This window comes from Polyodon spathula, chromosome 43 (genome assembly GCF_017654505.1).
Source record: "Polyodon spathula isolate WHYD16114869_AA chromosome 43, ASM1765450v1, whole genome shotgun sequence".
NCBI classification, from domain to species: Eukaryota; Metazoa; Chordata; class Actinopteri; order Acipenseriformes; family Polyodontidae; genus Polyodon; species Polyodon spathula.
The window spans coordinates 3,029,208-3,046,068 of record NC_054576.1 but is presented as its reverse complement, the minus strand read 5'-3'; the positions used below and the strand labels follow the sequence as shown (position 1 = coordinate 3,046,068).

General features: G+C 48.5%; 1 protein-coding gene across 1 annotated transcript in view; it reads right to left on the bottom strand.

The window, feature by feature from the left end:
- Positions 1–3,692: 3,692 nt before the first annotated feature.
- The window catches only part of LOC121305498 (voltage-dependent L-type calcium channel subunit alpha-1D-like), a 43,508-nt gene continuing 30,339 nt past the window's right edge, over positions 3,693–16,861 (bottom strand). Inside the window, exons 37-48 of the mRNA XM_041237138.1 lie at positions 15,767–15,863; positions 12,696–12,798; positions 10,536–10,637; positions 9,474–9,601; positions 8,915–9,040; positions 8,736–8,816; positions 8,477–8,643; positions 7,717–7,857; positions 6,938–7,098; positions 6,619–6,731; positions 4,828–5,172; positions 3,693–4,166 (exon numbers count right to left, since the gene is read on the bottom strand). Of these exons, the coding sequence (XP_041093072.1) occupies positions 3,879–4,166; positions 4,828–5,172; positions 6,619–6,731; positions 6,938–7,098; positions 7,717–7,857; positions 8,477–8,643; positions 8,736–8,816; positions 8,915–9,040; positions 9,474–9,601; positions 10,536–10,637; positions 12,696–12,798; positions 15,767–15,863 (1,852 nt within the window). The 3' untranslated portion in view covers positions 3,693–3,878. The remainder of the gene's footprint in view (positions 4,167–4,827; positions 5,173–6,618; positions 6,732–6,937; positions 7,099–7,716; positions 7,858–8,476; positions 8,644–8,735; positions 8,817–8,914; positions 9,041–9,473; positions 9,602–10,535; positions 10,638–12,695; positions 12,799–15,766; positions 15,864–16,861) is intronic.

Genomic DNA, 16,861 nt, shown 5'->3' with positions numbered 1-16,861 from the left:
GCTGAATAATGTTCCCTTGTTCTCATATTGAATTGCATCCCCTCTATATAGAATGAACTCCCTCAGCTTCATAGAGTCCAGTGAAAGCTGCTGAATAATCGTTCCCTTGTTAACATATTGAATTGCACCCCCTCTATATAGAATGAACTCCCTCAGCTTCATAGAGTCCAGTGAAAGCTGCTGAATAATGTTCCCTTGTTAACATATTGAATTGCACCCCCTCTATATAGAATGAACTCCCTCAGCTTCATAGAGTCCAGTGAAAGCTGCTGAATAATGTTCCCTTGTTCTCATATTGAATTGCACCCCCTCTATATAGAATGAACTCCCTCAGCTTCATAGAGTCCAGTGAAAGCTGCTGAATAATGTTCCCTTGTTAACATATTGAATTGCACCCCCTCTATATAGAATGAACTCACTCAGCTTCATAGAGTCCAGTGAAAGCTGCAATGTTCCCTTGTTAACATATTGAATTGCACCCCCTCTATATAGAATGAACTGATTCAGCTTCATAGAGTCCAGTGAAAGCTGTTGAATAATGTTCCCTTGTTCTCATATTGAATTGCACACCCTCTATATAGAATGAACTGTTTCAGCTTCATAGAGTCCAGTGAAAGCTGCTGAATAATGTTCCCTTGTTAACATATTGAATTGCACCCCCTCTATATAGAATGAACTCCCTCAGCTTCATAGAGTCCAGTGAAAGCTGCTGAATAATGTTCCCTTGTTAACATATTGAATTGCACCCCCTCTATATAGAATGAACTCCCTCAGCTTCATAGAGTCCAGTGAAAGCTGCTGAATAATGTTCCCTTGTTAACATATTGAATTGCACCCCCTCTATATAGAATGAACTCCCTCAGCTTCATAGAGTCCAGTGAAAGCTGCTGAATAATGTTCCCTTGTTAACATATTGAATTGCACCCCCTCTATATAGAATGAACTCCCTCAGCTTCATAGAGTCCAGTGAAAGCTGCTGAATAATGTTCCCTTGTTCACATATTGAATTGCACCCCCTCTATATAGAATGAACTCCCTCAGCTTCATAGAGTCCAGTGAAAGCTGCTGAATAATGTTCCCTTGTTATCATATTGAATTGCACCCCCTCTATATAGAATGAACTCCCTCAGCTTCATAGAGTCCAGTGAAAGCTGCTGAATAATGTTCCCTTGTTAACATATTGAATTGCACCCCCTCTATATAGAATGAACCCCCTCAGCTTCATAGAGTCCCAGTGAAAGCTGCTGAATAATGTTCCCTTGTTAACATATTGAATTGCACCCCCTCTATATAGAATGAACTCCCTCAGCTTCATAGAGTCCAGTGAAAGCTGCTGAATAATGTTCCCTATTTTCTCATCATATTGAATTGCATCCCCCTCTATATAGAATGAAGCTTCATAGAGCACCAAAGAGTCCAGTGAAAGCTGCTGAATAATGTTCCCTTGTTAACATATTGAATCGCACCCCCTCTATATAGAATGAACTCCCTCAGCTTCATAGAGTCCAGTGAAAGCTGCTGAATAATGTTCCCTTGTTAACATATTGAATTGCACCCCCTCTATATAGAATGAACTCCCTCAGCTTCATAGAGTCCAGTGAAAGCTGCTGAATAATGTTCCCTTGTTAACATATTGAATTGCACCCCCTCTATATAGAATGAACTCCCTCAGCTTCATAGAGTCCAGTGAAAGCTGCTGAATAATGTCCCCTTGTTATCATATTGAATTGCACCCCCTCTATATAGAATGAACTCCCTCAGCTTCATAGAGTCCAGTGAAAGCTGCTGAATAATGTTCCCTTGTTATCATATTGAATTGCACCCCCTCTATATAGAATGAACTCCCTCAGCTTCATAGAGTCCAGTGAAAGCTGCTGAATAATGTTCCCTTGTTCTCATATTGAATTGCACCCCCTCTATATAGAATGAACTCCCTCAGCTTCATAGAGTCCAGTGAAAGCTGCTGAATAATGTTCCCTTGTTCACATATTGAATCGCACCCCCTCTATATAGAATGAACTCCCTCAGCTTCATAGAGTCCAGTGAAAGCTGCTGAATAATGTTAACATATTGAATGAACCAGTTAGTAGTAAGCCGGTAACGTAGCGGGGGCGCACCCCCTCTATATAGAATGTCAGCTTCATAGAGTCCAGTGAAAGCTTGAATGTTCCCTTGCATATTGAATTCCACCCCCTCTATATAGAATGAACTCCCTCAGCTTCATAGAGTCCAGTGAAAGCTGCTGAATAATGTTCCCTTGTTCACATATTGAATCGCACCCCCTCTATATAGAATGAACTCCCTCAGCTTCATAGAGTCCAGTGAAAGCTGCTGAATAATGTTCCCTTGTTCACATATTGAATCGCACCCCCTCTATATAGAATGAACTCCCTCAGCTTCATAGAGTCCAGTGAAAGCTGCTGAATAATGTGACGTTATCATATTGAATTGCACACCAGCGCTCTGTATAGTTTTTCCCCCCCTAGATACTGAGTAAAAACATGATAAAAACATTAAGTTGACATATAAATATATTATTCATGTCTCAATCCTAAAATTCTCGGTCTTTTTGGCCACAGCTGTGCATTCAGTTTATAGAAAATCTACCAAACGCCAAGGCATGACCCCGGTGAACAGAATAATCTCCAGACTGCTCCGGGAGGCTGAACGGAGGCTGCAGTTTGCAAATGAAGTGGCTGGACCTGTAGATTTAAGATTCCGTGGACGCGAGGGTCCCGACTGAGCACGCTCCTCGGCAGCGATGGCGTGAAGTCTTACCGACTGCCTGCATTAACATCACAACTGAAATCTGTTTTTCTAACTTTGAAATACCTACGGCTTGCCATGTGATTTCTCGTTCTGCACGCAGACTAGCTCGCTGTTCTAGGGTTAAGTCTCTGGAACAAGAATCGAGGAGATGAACTCATTTTATTTTATTATTTATTATTATTATTATTTTATTTATTTTATTTATTTGTTTCTACAAATTAACATTAACCCTAAGGAAAAACAAGATTCAAGCAGAATCAAAAGGAGACACAACTTAAAATCTCAATCAGAAGTCTGCCTGAATTGCGATTGCTGGAGCCCAGTACTGTGACAGTCTGTATACACACACACACACACACAATTATAACAAAATCAAAAAAAAAAAAAAAAACTATTAAAAGATATTTAATATGTCGCAACTGAATTTTATTTTAGTTTCTATGCAAATATAATAACCAATATTATTGGATTTTTGGGTTGGTGTTAACTTGTATAGTTATCCCATAGTGTCTTGAGTGAACTCCTCTCTCTCCTCTCTCTCTCGCTCTGACTACCATCCGAGGTCTCGTTGGCTTGTAGAGAGGCTCCGACAGACCTCTCTGTGCTTTACAATGCTTCCCTATGCTTTACCAGACCTCTCTGTGCTTTACAATGCTTCCCTATGCTTTACCAGACCTCTCTGTGCTTTACAATGCTTCCCTATGCTTTACCAGACCTCTCTGTGGCTTTACAATGCTTCCATATGTTTTACCAGACCTCTTTGTGCTTTACAATGCTTCCCTATACCTTACCAAACCTTTTTGTGCTTTATAATGCTTCCCTATGCTGTACCAGACCGCTCTGTGCTTTACAATGCTTCCCTATGCTTTACCAGACCTCTGCTGGCTTTACAATGCTTTACCTATGCTTTAGCCAGACCTCTCTGTGCTTTACAATGCTTCCCTATGCTTTACAATGCTTTATACACACACACACACACACACACACTGTGCTATAGTACCCTTTGTTGTGCTTTAACTTCACTGTTCTAAGGGCTGTGATAAGTGTGATCAATCTGCACCAATCAGAGAGGCCCAAGCCCTCGCCCTCGCCCAATGGCCTCTCTCCTCTCAGAATGAAGCCTCACAGGTCATCTCGTCAGCCAGCTCCTCCTCCTCTTTGCTTCTCATTGGCTCCTCGTCGCTATACAGCTGGCCCAGGCTGGACAGTTCCATCTCGGTGTGCTGCAGGAAGCCCCCGCCCCTGCCCCCGCTTGGTATGTTCTGTTTCAGCAGGTCGCTGGCGGCGCTCTCCATCTCATCGATGGTCATGTGACACGCGTCGGCGATCTCGCGCTTCGCGAACGCAACGAACTTGGGGTCCTTCGCATAGAGACCCAGACCCTCTGAGATCAGGACCTGAGAGAGGGGGAGGGGAGACGGAGAGGGGGAGCAGAGAGGGAGAGAAGGGGAGGGGTGTCATCACCTACAGCCCACTACTCTCCGGGGGTCTATCTACTGATCCGCCTTCTTTTCCTCTAACATTTCAATGCTGTAGAGGTTGAGCTAGTCAGACGAATTCCCTCTCTTGGAAATAGATACGGAGAGCAGACAGACAGACAGACAGAGGAGACTGAGTCTATCACAGAGAGCTAGTCGAGACAGACAGACTCTGTCCCTGATTACCAGATCCTAGATCTTAGAAAATAATCATGCTGGACGTTCGTCCGGTTACGTGGGACTTTGAGGATACTTCTGACCCTAATCTCACCACAGACAGACCATTGTAGTGGTCCGAAGCAAACGCAGACAAACAGACAGAGAACACCGATACGCGATACGGATAGAAGATAGATAGATACGACAGACAGACAGACAGACAGACAGTCAGAGACCAGAGTAGATAGAGCAATATGGGGGATAACAGATAGATAGATAGACAGACAGACAGACAGACAGACAGATGGATAGATGGATAGACAGACACAGACAGACGGACGGATGCAGAGGAGCATGGCAGTTTGATGCAGTGCTGGTTTCACTATGAGCTGGGAGAGTGCGTGTCTGCGCTGGTACTCACAGCCTCCACCAGGCTGTCTGCGCTGCCTCTCTTGTCCCGGTCGCTCTGCTGCAGGTGTGTGGGAACGCGCAGGCTGGTGTACGCTGTGTAGGGGTGGCTCACGGACCCCGCACCCCCAGTGGAGGTGTACCAGGCTGGGCTCCGAGCTGAGGGTGGCAGGCTGGAGCTCCCTCCCCCGGGCTTCTTCCCCTCCCCCACCCAGAGCGCTGTGCCCCCGCCCTCCTCCACCAGGATGAGGGGCGCGTAGAACAGCCGGCCGCGGCTCGGACCCGGGGTCGCCCAGGAGTGAGACGAGCACACAGAGGAATGACTGCTGCTGCGCCGGGAGTCATAGCTGCCGTATGTCTGGAGAGGAGAGAGAGAGAGAGAAGAGAGTAGAGAGGAGAGGAGAGGAGAGAGGGGAAGTGAGGAAAGAGAGAAGAGAGGGGGAGTGAGGAGAAGAGAGGAGAGGAGAAAGTGGGGGAGAGAGAGAGCTCGCCCTTCTCTATCGGAGCATACTTCTCGGAGTCAAGATATGGGGGAGAGCAAAGAATAGCCGAGGGTTGGAGTAGAATCGGAGTTAGAGAAAGATTTGGGAGAAAGAGCTGAGAGGAAGTTTTTTTGTAGTTGGTAGGGGGAAGAAGGCTAGCTGTGAGGATCTCCTCTCTTAACGATAGCGATACTTAGGAGGTCTCCGAAGGAAGCTTTCCTCTCAGATCAGGAAGAGATGATAGAGAGTTAGGAGCTAGCTAGCGACTAGAGATCGTTTGTGGTCGTTAGTTCCCCGTACTACAGAAATCGTTATCGCTCGGGCTCTAGTACAACTAGGGAATACTGACACCCATCAATTCTCCCACCCCTCAAAGAGCATTTGAATCATTCAATAGGTAGTATAAAACATTCAACTGCTGCTAAATTACTAAGCGATCAATACCGAATAGCTTCGGGACAGTGGACACCCATCGAGATGAATCCGGTGGCCATACCATCCTCGACTTCCCTGGACAGAGACCATTACACGAAACTCCCATCCTCTAACTCCCGATCCCGCACATAAGTTTGCAACAGTTATACAGCCACACTAAGCCCATATGGTGTGTTCAGAGGAAGCCATCAGCAGGCGGACAGTTCAGTGTGTGTGTGCCTGTGTGTGTGTGTGTGTGTGTGTGGCAGGGCGGGGAGTTCTGGGGTAGGGCTGTAGGGGAGCCCTGTCTCCTGTGTGTGTGTGTGTGTGGGTGTTGTGGGGTGGTGTTGGGCTGAGGGGGCGGGGTCACTGTGTTTCTGAGGGATTTCTGGGGTAGGGCTGTAGGGAGCCCTGTCACCTGTGTGTGTGTGTGGCAGGGCTGGGGAGTTCTGGGGTAGGGCTGTAGGGGAGCCCTGTCACCTGTGTGTGTGTGTGACAGGGCGGGGAATTCTGGGGTAGGGCTGTAGGGGAGCCCTGTCACCTGTGTGTGGTGGAGCAGTCGCGGGAAGTTCTGGGGTAGGGGCTGTAGGGGCCCTGTGCGTCGTGTGTGTGGCAGGGCGGTGAGTTCTGAGGGTAGGCTGTAGGGAGCCCTGTCACCTGTGGTGTGGGTGCCTAAAAGGGCGGGGGAGTTCTGGGTAGGGCTGTAGGGAAAGCCCTGTCACCTGTGAACCGTGTGTGGCAGGGCGGGAGTTCTGGGTGTAGGGCTTAGGGGAGCCCTGGTCACCTGTGTGTGTGTTGTGGGCAGGCCGGGGAGTTCTGGGGTAGGGCTGTAGGGGAGCCCTGTCACCTGTGTGTGTGTGTGGCAGGGCGGGGAGTTCTGGGGTAGGGCTGTAGGGGAGCCCTGTCACCTGTGTACGTGTGCGGCAGGGTGGTGAGTTCTGGTGGTAGGTTCCTGGGATTGGGATGTCATCGTTGCTTCCCTGTCTCCTCAAACACTGGATATTGAAGGCAGGCTTCCGACCTGGAACACGGCAAGGTTACGCATGAGATCTCAAGAAAGGGTTGGGAAGAAGAATGACCATTCAGCCCAAACAAGCCTCGATAGCACAGCATTCTCCATTCCTCTCTTCCTCTCTCTCTCTCTATCTCTCCCTCTCTTCCTCTCTCTCTCTCTCTCTCTCTCCCTCTCTCGTTAACGTTCATGATTCCAATAAGATCAGGGCTGACCTGTGGGTGTGGGGGGAAGCAGGCGTCTCCTCGCCGCTGGCTGTCCCTCGCCGTAGCCGTTGCCATAGTGACCGCCGTCGAGGGCGGGGCTCGGCACCTGTCCATCATAGATATGTTCTCTGAGCCCGGGGTAGAGGGGCGGATCATCTGCGCTGAGCTGCCTGGCAGACAGAGGGAGACAAACACACAGCATTCACTTTGAGTTTCTTTACCTGTATTTCATCCCATTGCTTTGTACAATGCAGTTCTCTCTCTCCAGGCTGTACCCCCCCCCCCCTCAGGCTCGGGCCTCCCCCTCTATTTCTCTGTAGGCCCGGGGTCCTAGGGGCGGATCATCTCTCCTGAGCTGGCCTGGCTGTACAGAGAGATACAACAGCACTCGTCATTCACTAGGAGTTTCTTCTTTACCTATATCCTCTTCTCCCGTCTCCTTCTCTCTCTCTTTCTCTCCTCCTCCCTCCCCTCCCTCCTCTCTCTCTCTCTCGTGCTCTCTCAAACTGGACCGCCCTCTCCTCTCTCTCTCTCCCTCTCTCTCTCTTCTCTCTCTCCTTTCTCTCTCTCTAGGATGTACCTCTCTCTCCTCTGCTGTCCCTCTGCTGTATAATCCTGCTCCTCTAGAGTAAGTCTCCTCTCCCTCATCTCTCCAGAACCACTTCCTCCCTCCGAGACTCTTTCCTCCTCCTCTCTCTCCGGCGTCTCTCTGGGCTTCCAGGCAGTAATATCCCTCTCTCCTCTCCTCTCCTCTCCTCTCCTCTCCTCTCCCTCTCTCCAGGCTGTACCTCTCTCTGGACGCTGTGCTCTCAGAGTCCTCCTCTCTGCTGTAGTATCCCTGCTCTCTAGAGTAAGTCTCCTCTCCCAGCTCCTCCAGGACCACTTCCTCCCTCCGAGACGCAGTGGGGTCCCCCTCACCGGAGTCTCTCCTGGGGGACAGGGGGCAGGAATATCAATACAGAGACTCTTGAAAACTCAAAGGTAAAAAACAAACACCCGAACCCCCCCTTCAACAGTACAAAGAGATGCTAGTGATCACTACGACCCCTTCGCACTGCCACTAACTCCTCCAGGTGTCAAACATATTGCTTCATTTTTAATTATTATTATTATTAGAGTTATTTAGCAGACACTTTTATCCAAAGCGACTTGCAGAGACTGCTGCTGCTGCAGAGTCTCTTCCAATAGGACCTTGTGTGTTTGACGTCTCGTCCGAAGGACGGAGCACAAGGAGGTGAAGTGACTCGCTCAGGGTCACAGTGAGTCAGAGGCTGAGCTGAGATTTGAACCTCCTGGTATCAAGCCCCCTTTCTCCCACAGAAACACAGCCTTTCCCAGGGGCAGTGGGTGGCACTGTGAAACTGCTGAAATGGCTTGACAATGCGCAGACTGGTGTGAAATCAAACACAACGAGCCCCCTTCGGAAAACCCTTACCTCAAGTGTCTGTCATAGAAGCAAACCCTGCTTTACTTCAGAAAGACAAAATAAATCAATGATATTACTGTTCCCAGTCCAGGCTGCGGTTGGTACAAAAGTGATGCCCTCACCTGTTGCAGACGGCTCTGGGGGGCCACTGGCTGTGGCTGCGTGTGGCTGTGGGCTCCTCTGCCCCCCCCGTGTCGCTGTGCTTGATGGTCTGTCCTGCGGGCTGGCTCTTGTGCAGGCTGACGACGGACACCCGGACTGTGCTGATGGTCTTCCTGCGGGCTGGCCTCTGTGTGCCTCCGACGACAACCCACGGTGCGCTACCCCTCCCGCTTGAGCGTCTCCCCCCGCCCCCCTCCCCGAATGGGGATCCCCCCCCGCCCCCCGAGCTGCTCCCCCCCCGCCCCCGTTGGCGCTGCCCGTGGGGTGCTGGTCAGAGTGGTTTGAGAAGACGCTGTCATTCTGCAGCACAAACAAACAAACAAACAAACAACTCATTGATTTTCTCACTGGTGGTTTATGCTGCATATCAAAATGCTACATTCAATAACACCGCTGACCTTATAGTGGGCGTCGTCTTTCTCTGCTGGCCCCGCCTCCTCCTCCTCCTCCTCCTCCTCCTCCATGTCACATGACATGGCCAAGCGAATCTCCGGGCCCAGATCCTGCAGAGTGCGCAGCCCAGCCTGTCAATAACCCAACCAACAATCAATAACCAGTAATCAATAGACCAGCCTGTCACTGACAAGCTGTGTGATTACATAGTCCCATCACTGATGGGACAGACAGACAGACAGACAGGCACCCTCAGAAATCCCCAGCATCTGACACTCTCAAGAACGTGAACAACCAGTTTCATCACACATGGACTCCAGGTGAATGTCTACACAGTCCTGGAGGGCTGTCCCTCTCTAGGCAGGTACAATGAGGTCATGAACTGCTTCAGGGTCTGGATGGTCGAGGTCCTATTGGAAGAGACTCTGCAGCAGCATCAGCAGTTGTTGATGGTGCAGAGTTCAGCCCCCCTGCTAGATGACCCATTCATAATGATAATAACAATGTTTTCTAGGGCGTGCATCTCCACACTGCCGTTCAACAGCCGCTCTGCTCGTCTCTCACCTGCAGACTGTTGGAATTGCTGTGCTCCGGCTCTCCCAGCATGCCTTTCTCCTTCCTCTTGCGGAACTTCCTGAAGTAGTCCTGGATCAGGAACGTGGCGTAGAATTTTCCCACAGTCACCTCCTCGCCTGCTCCCGGGAAAGCAGGAGATGTTCCCTATGGGATTGTTTCAACTCCCCCACCCCTGTACTTTCCTCATGGCTATACTATTGCATTCACCCGCGGTTACCCTGGCTTATCAATACACTTCACAGAGAAGGATTAATTGGTGTCACATTACCGTATCTCTCATGCTTTCACTGTGCTATGTTACTCTGCGCTGTATTGCACGGTGCCCTATCTCTCATGCTTTCACTGTGCTGCGTTACTCTGCGCTGTATTGCACTGTGCCGTATCTCTCATGCTTTCACTGTGCTGTGTTACTCTGCGCTGTATTGCACTGTGCCGTATCTCTCATGCTTTCACTGTGCTGTGTTACTCTGCGCTGTATTGCACGGTGCCGTATCTCTCATGCTTTCACTGTGCTGTGTTACTCTGCGCTGTATTGCACTGTGCCGTATCTCTCATGCTTTCACTGTGCTGTGTTACTCTGCGCTGTATTGCACTGTGCCGTATCTCTCATGCTTTCACTGTGCTGTGTTACTCTGCGCTGTATTGCACTGTGCCGTATCTCTCATGCTTTCACTGTGCTGTGTTACTCTGCGCTGTATTGCACTGTGCCGTATCTCTCATGCTTTCACTGTGCTGTGTTACTCTGCGCTGTATTGCACTGTGCCGTATCTCTCATGCTTTCACTGTGCTGCGTTACTCTGCGCTGTATTGCACTGTGCCGTATCTCTCATGCTTTCACTGTGCTGTGTTACTCTGCGCTGTATTGCACTGTGCCGTATCTCTCATGCTTTCACTGTGCTGTGTTACTCTGCGCTGTATTGCACTGTGCCGTATCTCTCATGCTTTCACTGTGCTGCGTTACTCTGCGCTGTATTGCACTGTGCCGTATCTCTCATGCTTTCACTGTGCTGCGTTACTCTGCGCTGTATTGCACGGTGCCGTATCTCTTACCCTCAGGTGGAGGAATGACCTCGTCCAGGATCTTGGGTTTCATTCTCTTCCAGATCTTCTTGATGACGATGCGGAGCGCCTCGTTCTCCTGCTCTGGGTTACCTGTCTCAGAGTGACGGGCAGGTGAGACGATAGAACCAGCACGCCTGACTCGGTGTGGCACGCACACACACGAGAAAACGGGCTGGCAACATTACTACTGAACTCCACCCCCTCTATATAGAATGAACTCCCTCAGCTTCATAGAGTCCAGTGAAAGCTGCTGAATAATGTTCCCTTGTTCACATATTGAATTGCACCCCCTCTATATAGAATGAACTCCCTCAGCTTCATAGAGTCCAGTGAAAGCTGCTGAATAATGTTCCCTTGTTAACATATTGAATTGCACCCCCTCTATATAGAATGAACTCCCTCAGCTTCATAGAGTCCAGTGAAAGCTGCTGAATAATGTTCCCTTGTTAACATATTGAATTGCACCCCCTCTATATAGAATGAACTCACTCAGCTTCATAGAGTCCAGTGAAAGCTGCTGAATAATGTTCCCTTGTTAACATATTGAATTGCACCCCCTCTATATAGAATGAACTCCCTCAGCTTCATAGAGTCCAGTGAAAGCTGCTGAATAATGTTCCCTTGTTAACATATTGAATTGCACCCCCTCTATATAGAATGAACTCCCTCAGCTTCATAGAGTCCAGTGAAAGCTGCTGAATAATGTTCCCTTGTTATCATATTGAATTGCACCCCCTCTATATAGAATGAACTCCCTCAGCTTCATAGAGTCCAGTGAAAGCTGCTGAATAATGTTCCCTTGTTATCATATTGAATTGCACCCCCTCTATATAGAATGAACTCCCTCAGCTTCATAGAGTCCAGTGAAAGCTGCTGAATAATGTTCCCTTGTTATCATATTGAATTGCACCCCCTCTATATAGAATGAACTCCCTCAGCTTCATAGAGTCCAGTGAAAGCTGCTGAATAATGTTCCCTTGTTCTCATATTGAATTGCACCCCCTCTATATAGAATGAACTCCCTCAGCTTCATAGAGTCCAGTGAAAGCTGCTGAATAATGTTCCCTTGTTAACATATTGAATTGCACCCCCTCTATATAGAATGAACTCCCTCAGCTTCATAGAGTCCAGTGAAAGCTGCTGAATAATGTTCCCTTGTTAACATATTGAATTGCACCCCCTCTATATAGAATGAACTCCCTCAGCTTCATAGAGTCCAGTGAAAGCTGCTGAATAATGTTCCCTTGTTAACATATTGAATTGCACCCCCTCTATATAGAATGAACTCACTCAGCTTCATAGAGTCCAGTGAAAGCTGCTGAATAATGTTCCCTTGTTATCATATTGAATTGCACCCCCTCTATATAGAATGAACTCCCTCAGCTTCATAGAGTCCAGTGAAAGCTGCTGAATAATGTTCCCTTGTTAACATATTGAATTGCACCCCCTCTATATAGAATGAACTGATTCAGCTTCATAGAGTCCAGTGAAAGCTGCTGAATAATGTTCCCTTGTTCTCATATTGAATTGCACCCCCTCTATATAGAATGAACTCCCTCAGCTTCATAGAGTCCAGTGAAAGCTGCTGAATAATGTTCCCTTGTTCTCATATTGAATTGCACCCCCTCTATATAGAATGAACTGATTCAGCTTCATAGAGTCCAGTGAAAGCTGCTGAATAATGTTCCCTTGTTAACATATTGAATTGACACCTCTGTTAATATAACCTAACGTCAGAGACAAAAGGAAAGTAAGCACGAAACAGGTCACTTTCGACAACAGATAGGGCACACCAATTGAAATAGACTGTAACTGTGGTGAGATTTCATACTTGATCAATCTCAGAGCGTCACTGTCCATCCAAGATAACACAAAACTAAACAGAAATGGAGATACCATTACTGTTTTGAACCCCACCACACATACATGTGTATTACACACACACAGACACGCGCACACGCGCACACGCACACACGCACACACACGCACACACATGCATCTATGAGAGAATACTGTCTAGGGTGCTGTACGATGCAAGCTGATATCCCTTCAGCGTCTTGCCTGCTATTCTGATCCGCACTAACTCTAACTGTAATTGTCACTGTAATTATAATTGTAAGGGAGCCCAGGCCTGGCTGTGGGACTGACCTTCGGTTTTGATCTTCAGCGCGGTCCTGACGAGAGCGAAGAGCGTGGCGTTGAAGGTGACCGTGCCATCGCTGTTCAGAGGCATGTTCATCGCCACCAGCCTCTGAGAGACAGAGAGCACACACACCAGAGACAGAGCAGAGAGCACACACACCAGAGAGACAGAGCAGAGAGCACACACACCAGAGACAGAGCAGAGAGCACACACACCAGAGACAGAGCAGAGAGCACACACACCAGAGAGACAGAGCAGAGAGCACACACACCAGAGAGACAGAGCAGAGAGCACACACACCAGAGAGACAGAGCAGAGAGCACACACACCAGAGAGACAGAGCAGGGAACACACACACCAGAGAGACAGAGCAGAGAGCACACACACCAGAGAGACAGAGCAGAGAGCACACACACCAGAGAGACAGAGCAGAGAGCACACACACAAGAGAGACAGAGCAGAGAGCACACACACCAGAGAGACAGAGCAGAGAGCACACACACAAGAGAGACAGAGCAGAGAGCACACACACCAGAGAGACAGAGCAGAGAGCACACACACCAGAGAGACAGAGCAGGGAACACACACACCAGAGACAGAGCAGAGAGCACACACACCAGAGAGACAGAGCAGGGAACACACACACCAGAGAGACAGACAAGGGAGACACACAGCACACACACAAGAGAGACAGAGCAGGGAGCACACACACACCAGCAGAGAGCACACACACCAGAGACAGAGCAGCAGAGAGCACACACACCAGAGAGACAGAGCAGAGAACACACACACCAGAAAACACATACACACCAGAGAAAACACACACACACACAAAACACACCAAGTGAGGGCCCAAACCATGAGGCAGGAGCAGAGAACAAGGGCCAAATCCACACTGCGTGTGTTACAGCGTGCATGTGAGTGCGTGCGTGTGTGTGCGCGTGCGTCCGTGCGTTCCAAATTGGAACACATGTAACATGGAATTAGCCAAAGAAGGAATGAGGAAAGGGTAAAGCAACAGCAGGGATGGGAATCAGACTCCCGCTGTGAACAGGTCCGTCCACACTGTGTTTTTACAGCGTGCTGGAGTAAAAAATGTGCCAGTGTGTTGTGCTAAGCCGTGCGTCCGTGTTTTTTCCAACCTGTGAAGGAACACATGTAACATGGAATTAGCCAAAGAAGGAATGAGGAAAGGATAAAGTGACCATCAGCGGATTATTAAGTCTGAGTGCACGTGTCGTCACTTGGGATCCAGTCCTGGTTTCACTAGGAGTTTAATAATCAGACTCCCGCTGCACAGCGGTGTGATCCAGTCCTGCTTTCACTAGGAGTTTAATAATCAGACTCCCGCTGCACAGCAGTGTGATCCAGTCCTGCTTTCACTAGGAGTTTAATAATCAGACTCCCGCTGCACAGCAGTGTGATCCAGTCCTGCTTTCACTAGGAGTTTAATAATCAGACTCCCGCTGCACAGCAGTGTGATCCAGTCCTGCTTTCACTAGGAGTTTAATAATCAGACTCCCGCTGCACAGCGGTGTGATCCAGTCCTGCTTTCACTAGGAGTTTAATAATCAGACTCCCGCTGCACAGCAGTGTGATCCAGACCTGCTTTCACTAGGAGTTTAATAATCAGACTCCCGCTGCACAGCAGTGTGATCCAGTCCTGCTTTCACTAGGAGTTTAATAATCAGACTCCCGCTGCACAGCAGTGTGATCCAGTCCTGCTTTCACTAGGAGTTTAATAATCATACTCCCGCTGCACAGCGGTGTGATCCAGTCCTGCTTTCACTAGGAGTTTAATAATCAGACTCCCGCTGCACAGCGGTGTGATCCAGTCCTGCTTTCACTAGGAGATTAATAATCAGACTCCCGCTGCACAGCGGTGTGATCCAGTCCTGGTTTCACTAGGAGTTTAATAATCAGACACCCGCTGCACAGCAGTGTGATCCAGTCCTGCTATCACTAGGAGTTTAATAATCAGACTCCCGCTGCACAGCAGTGTGATCCAGTCCTGCTTTCACTAGTAGTTTAATAATCAGACTCCCGCTGCACAGCAGTGTGATCCAGTCCTGCTTTCACTAGGAGTTTAATAATCAGACTCCCGCTGCACAGCAGTGTGATCCAGTCCTGCTTTCACTAGGAGTTTAATAATCAGACTCCCGCTGCACAGCGGTGTGATCCAGTCCTGCTTTCACTAGGAGTTTAATAATCAGACTCCCGCTGCACAGCAGTGTGATCCAGTCCTGCTTTCACTAGGAGTTTAATAAGACTGTCGTCCCTAGCACAGCGGTGTGATCCCAAACTCCCTCCTGCACACTCATTTCAGACTAAGTGATCCACAATTATATCCTGGGCGAACTCCCGCACACTAGTCTGGGGTTATCTAGACACGCTGGGGCTGATCAAGCTAGGAGTTTAATATTGCCTGGATCTCACCGCTGTGAAACAGCAGTGTGATTCCCGTCCCTGCAATTTGACGAACTAAATCACAGAGGAGCAACAATGAAACTCAGACTCCCGCTGCACAGCAGTGTGATCCAGTCCTGCTTTCACTAGGAGTTTAATAATCAGACTCCCGCTGCACAGCAGTGTGATCCAGTCCTGCTTTCACTAGGAGTTTAATAATCAGACTCCCGCTGCACAGCAGTGTGATCCAGTCCTGCTTTCACTAGGAGTTTAATAATCAGACAGATAGTCAAAGTGATCCATGATGACGGCCTGAGCTTGTCCTGGTTTCACTAGGAGCAGACTCCCGCTGCACAGCTGTGACACACTGGGGGCTGATCAAGCTGCTAGTGAAACGTGGAGTGGATCACACTGCTGTGCAACAGGAGTCTGATTCCCAGCCCTGAACAGGCTTCAATACAAACTTTTTATTTAAAAAAAAATGTAAAAAGAGTGTATGATTATCTTAACGAGGCCTCTTTTCAAAAGCACTAACGAGGATTATCTTAATGGCATTATCTTTAGCGGTAAACTCGGGTCAGTATTTATAGTACAGATGTATTCATTTTCTTCATGCCTCGATTGGTTTTGTAACTTTGGGAATCCGGTTTTAACCTTGAAAATGGTTTACCTTGCAGGCAACACGATGAGGGCACAGCTTCCCAAATCCCAGGGGGGGCTGAATCCTGCGCAGCAAAGCCACAACATCCAAGTGCTTAATACGACCCCTAAACACAGAGGCACACCCTTAATACACCCCTAAACACAGAGGCACACCCTTAATACACCCCTAAACACAGAGGCACACCCTTAATACACCCCTAAACACAGAGGCACACCCTTAATACACCCCTAAACACAGAGGCACACCCTTAATACACCCCTAAACACAGAGGCACACCCTTAATACACCCCTAAACACAGAGGCACACCCTTAATACACCCCTAAACACAGAGGCACACCCTTAATACACCCCTAAACACAGAGGCACACCCTTAATACACCCCTAAACACAGAGGCACACCCTTAATACACCCCTAAACACAGAGGCACACCCTTAATACACCCCTAAACACAGAGGCACACCCTTAATACACCCCTAAACACAGAGGCACACCCTTAATACACCCCTAAACACAGAGGCACACCCTTAATACACCCCTAAACACAGAGGCACACCCTTAATACACCCCTAAACACAGAGGCACACCCTTAATACACCCCTAAACACAGAGGCACACCCTTAATACACCCCTAAACACAGAGGCACACCCTTAATACACCCCTAAACACAGAGGCACACCCTTAATACACCCCTAAACACAGAAGCACACCCTTAATACACCCCTAAACACAGAGGCACACCCTTAATACACCCCTAAACACAGAAGCACACCCTTAATACACCCCTAAACACAGAGGCACACCCTTAATACACCCCTAAACACAGAGGCACACCCTTAATACACCCCTAAACACAGAGGCACACCCTTAATACACCCCTAAACACAGAGGCACACCCTTAATACACCCCTAAACACAGAGGCACACCCTTAATACACCCCTAAACACAGAAGCACACCCTTAATACACCCCTAAACACAATTCAAAGCTGGAAACCAGACTCCCGCTGCACAGCAGAGTGATCCAGTCCTGCTTTCACTAGGAGTTTAATAATAAGACACACCTGAGCTTGTTAGCTAGACACAGTGGGGGCTGATCAAG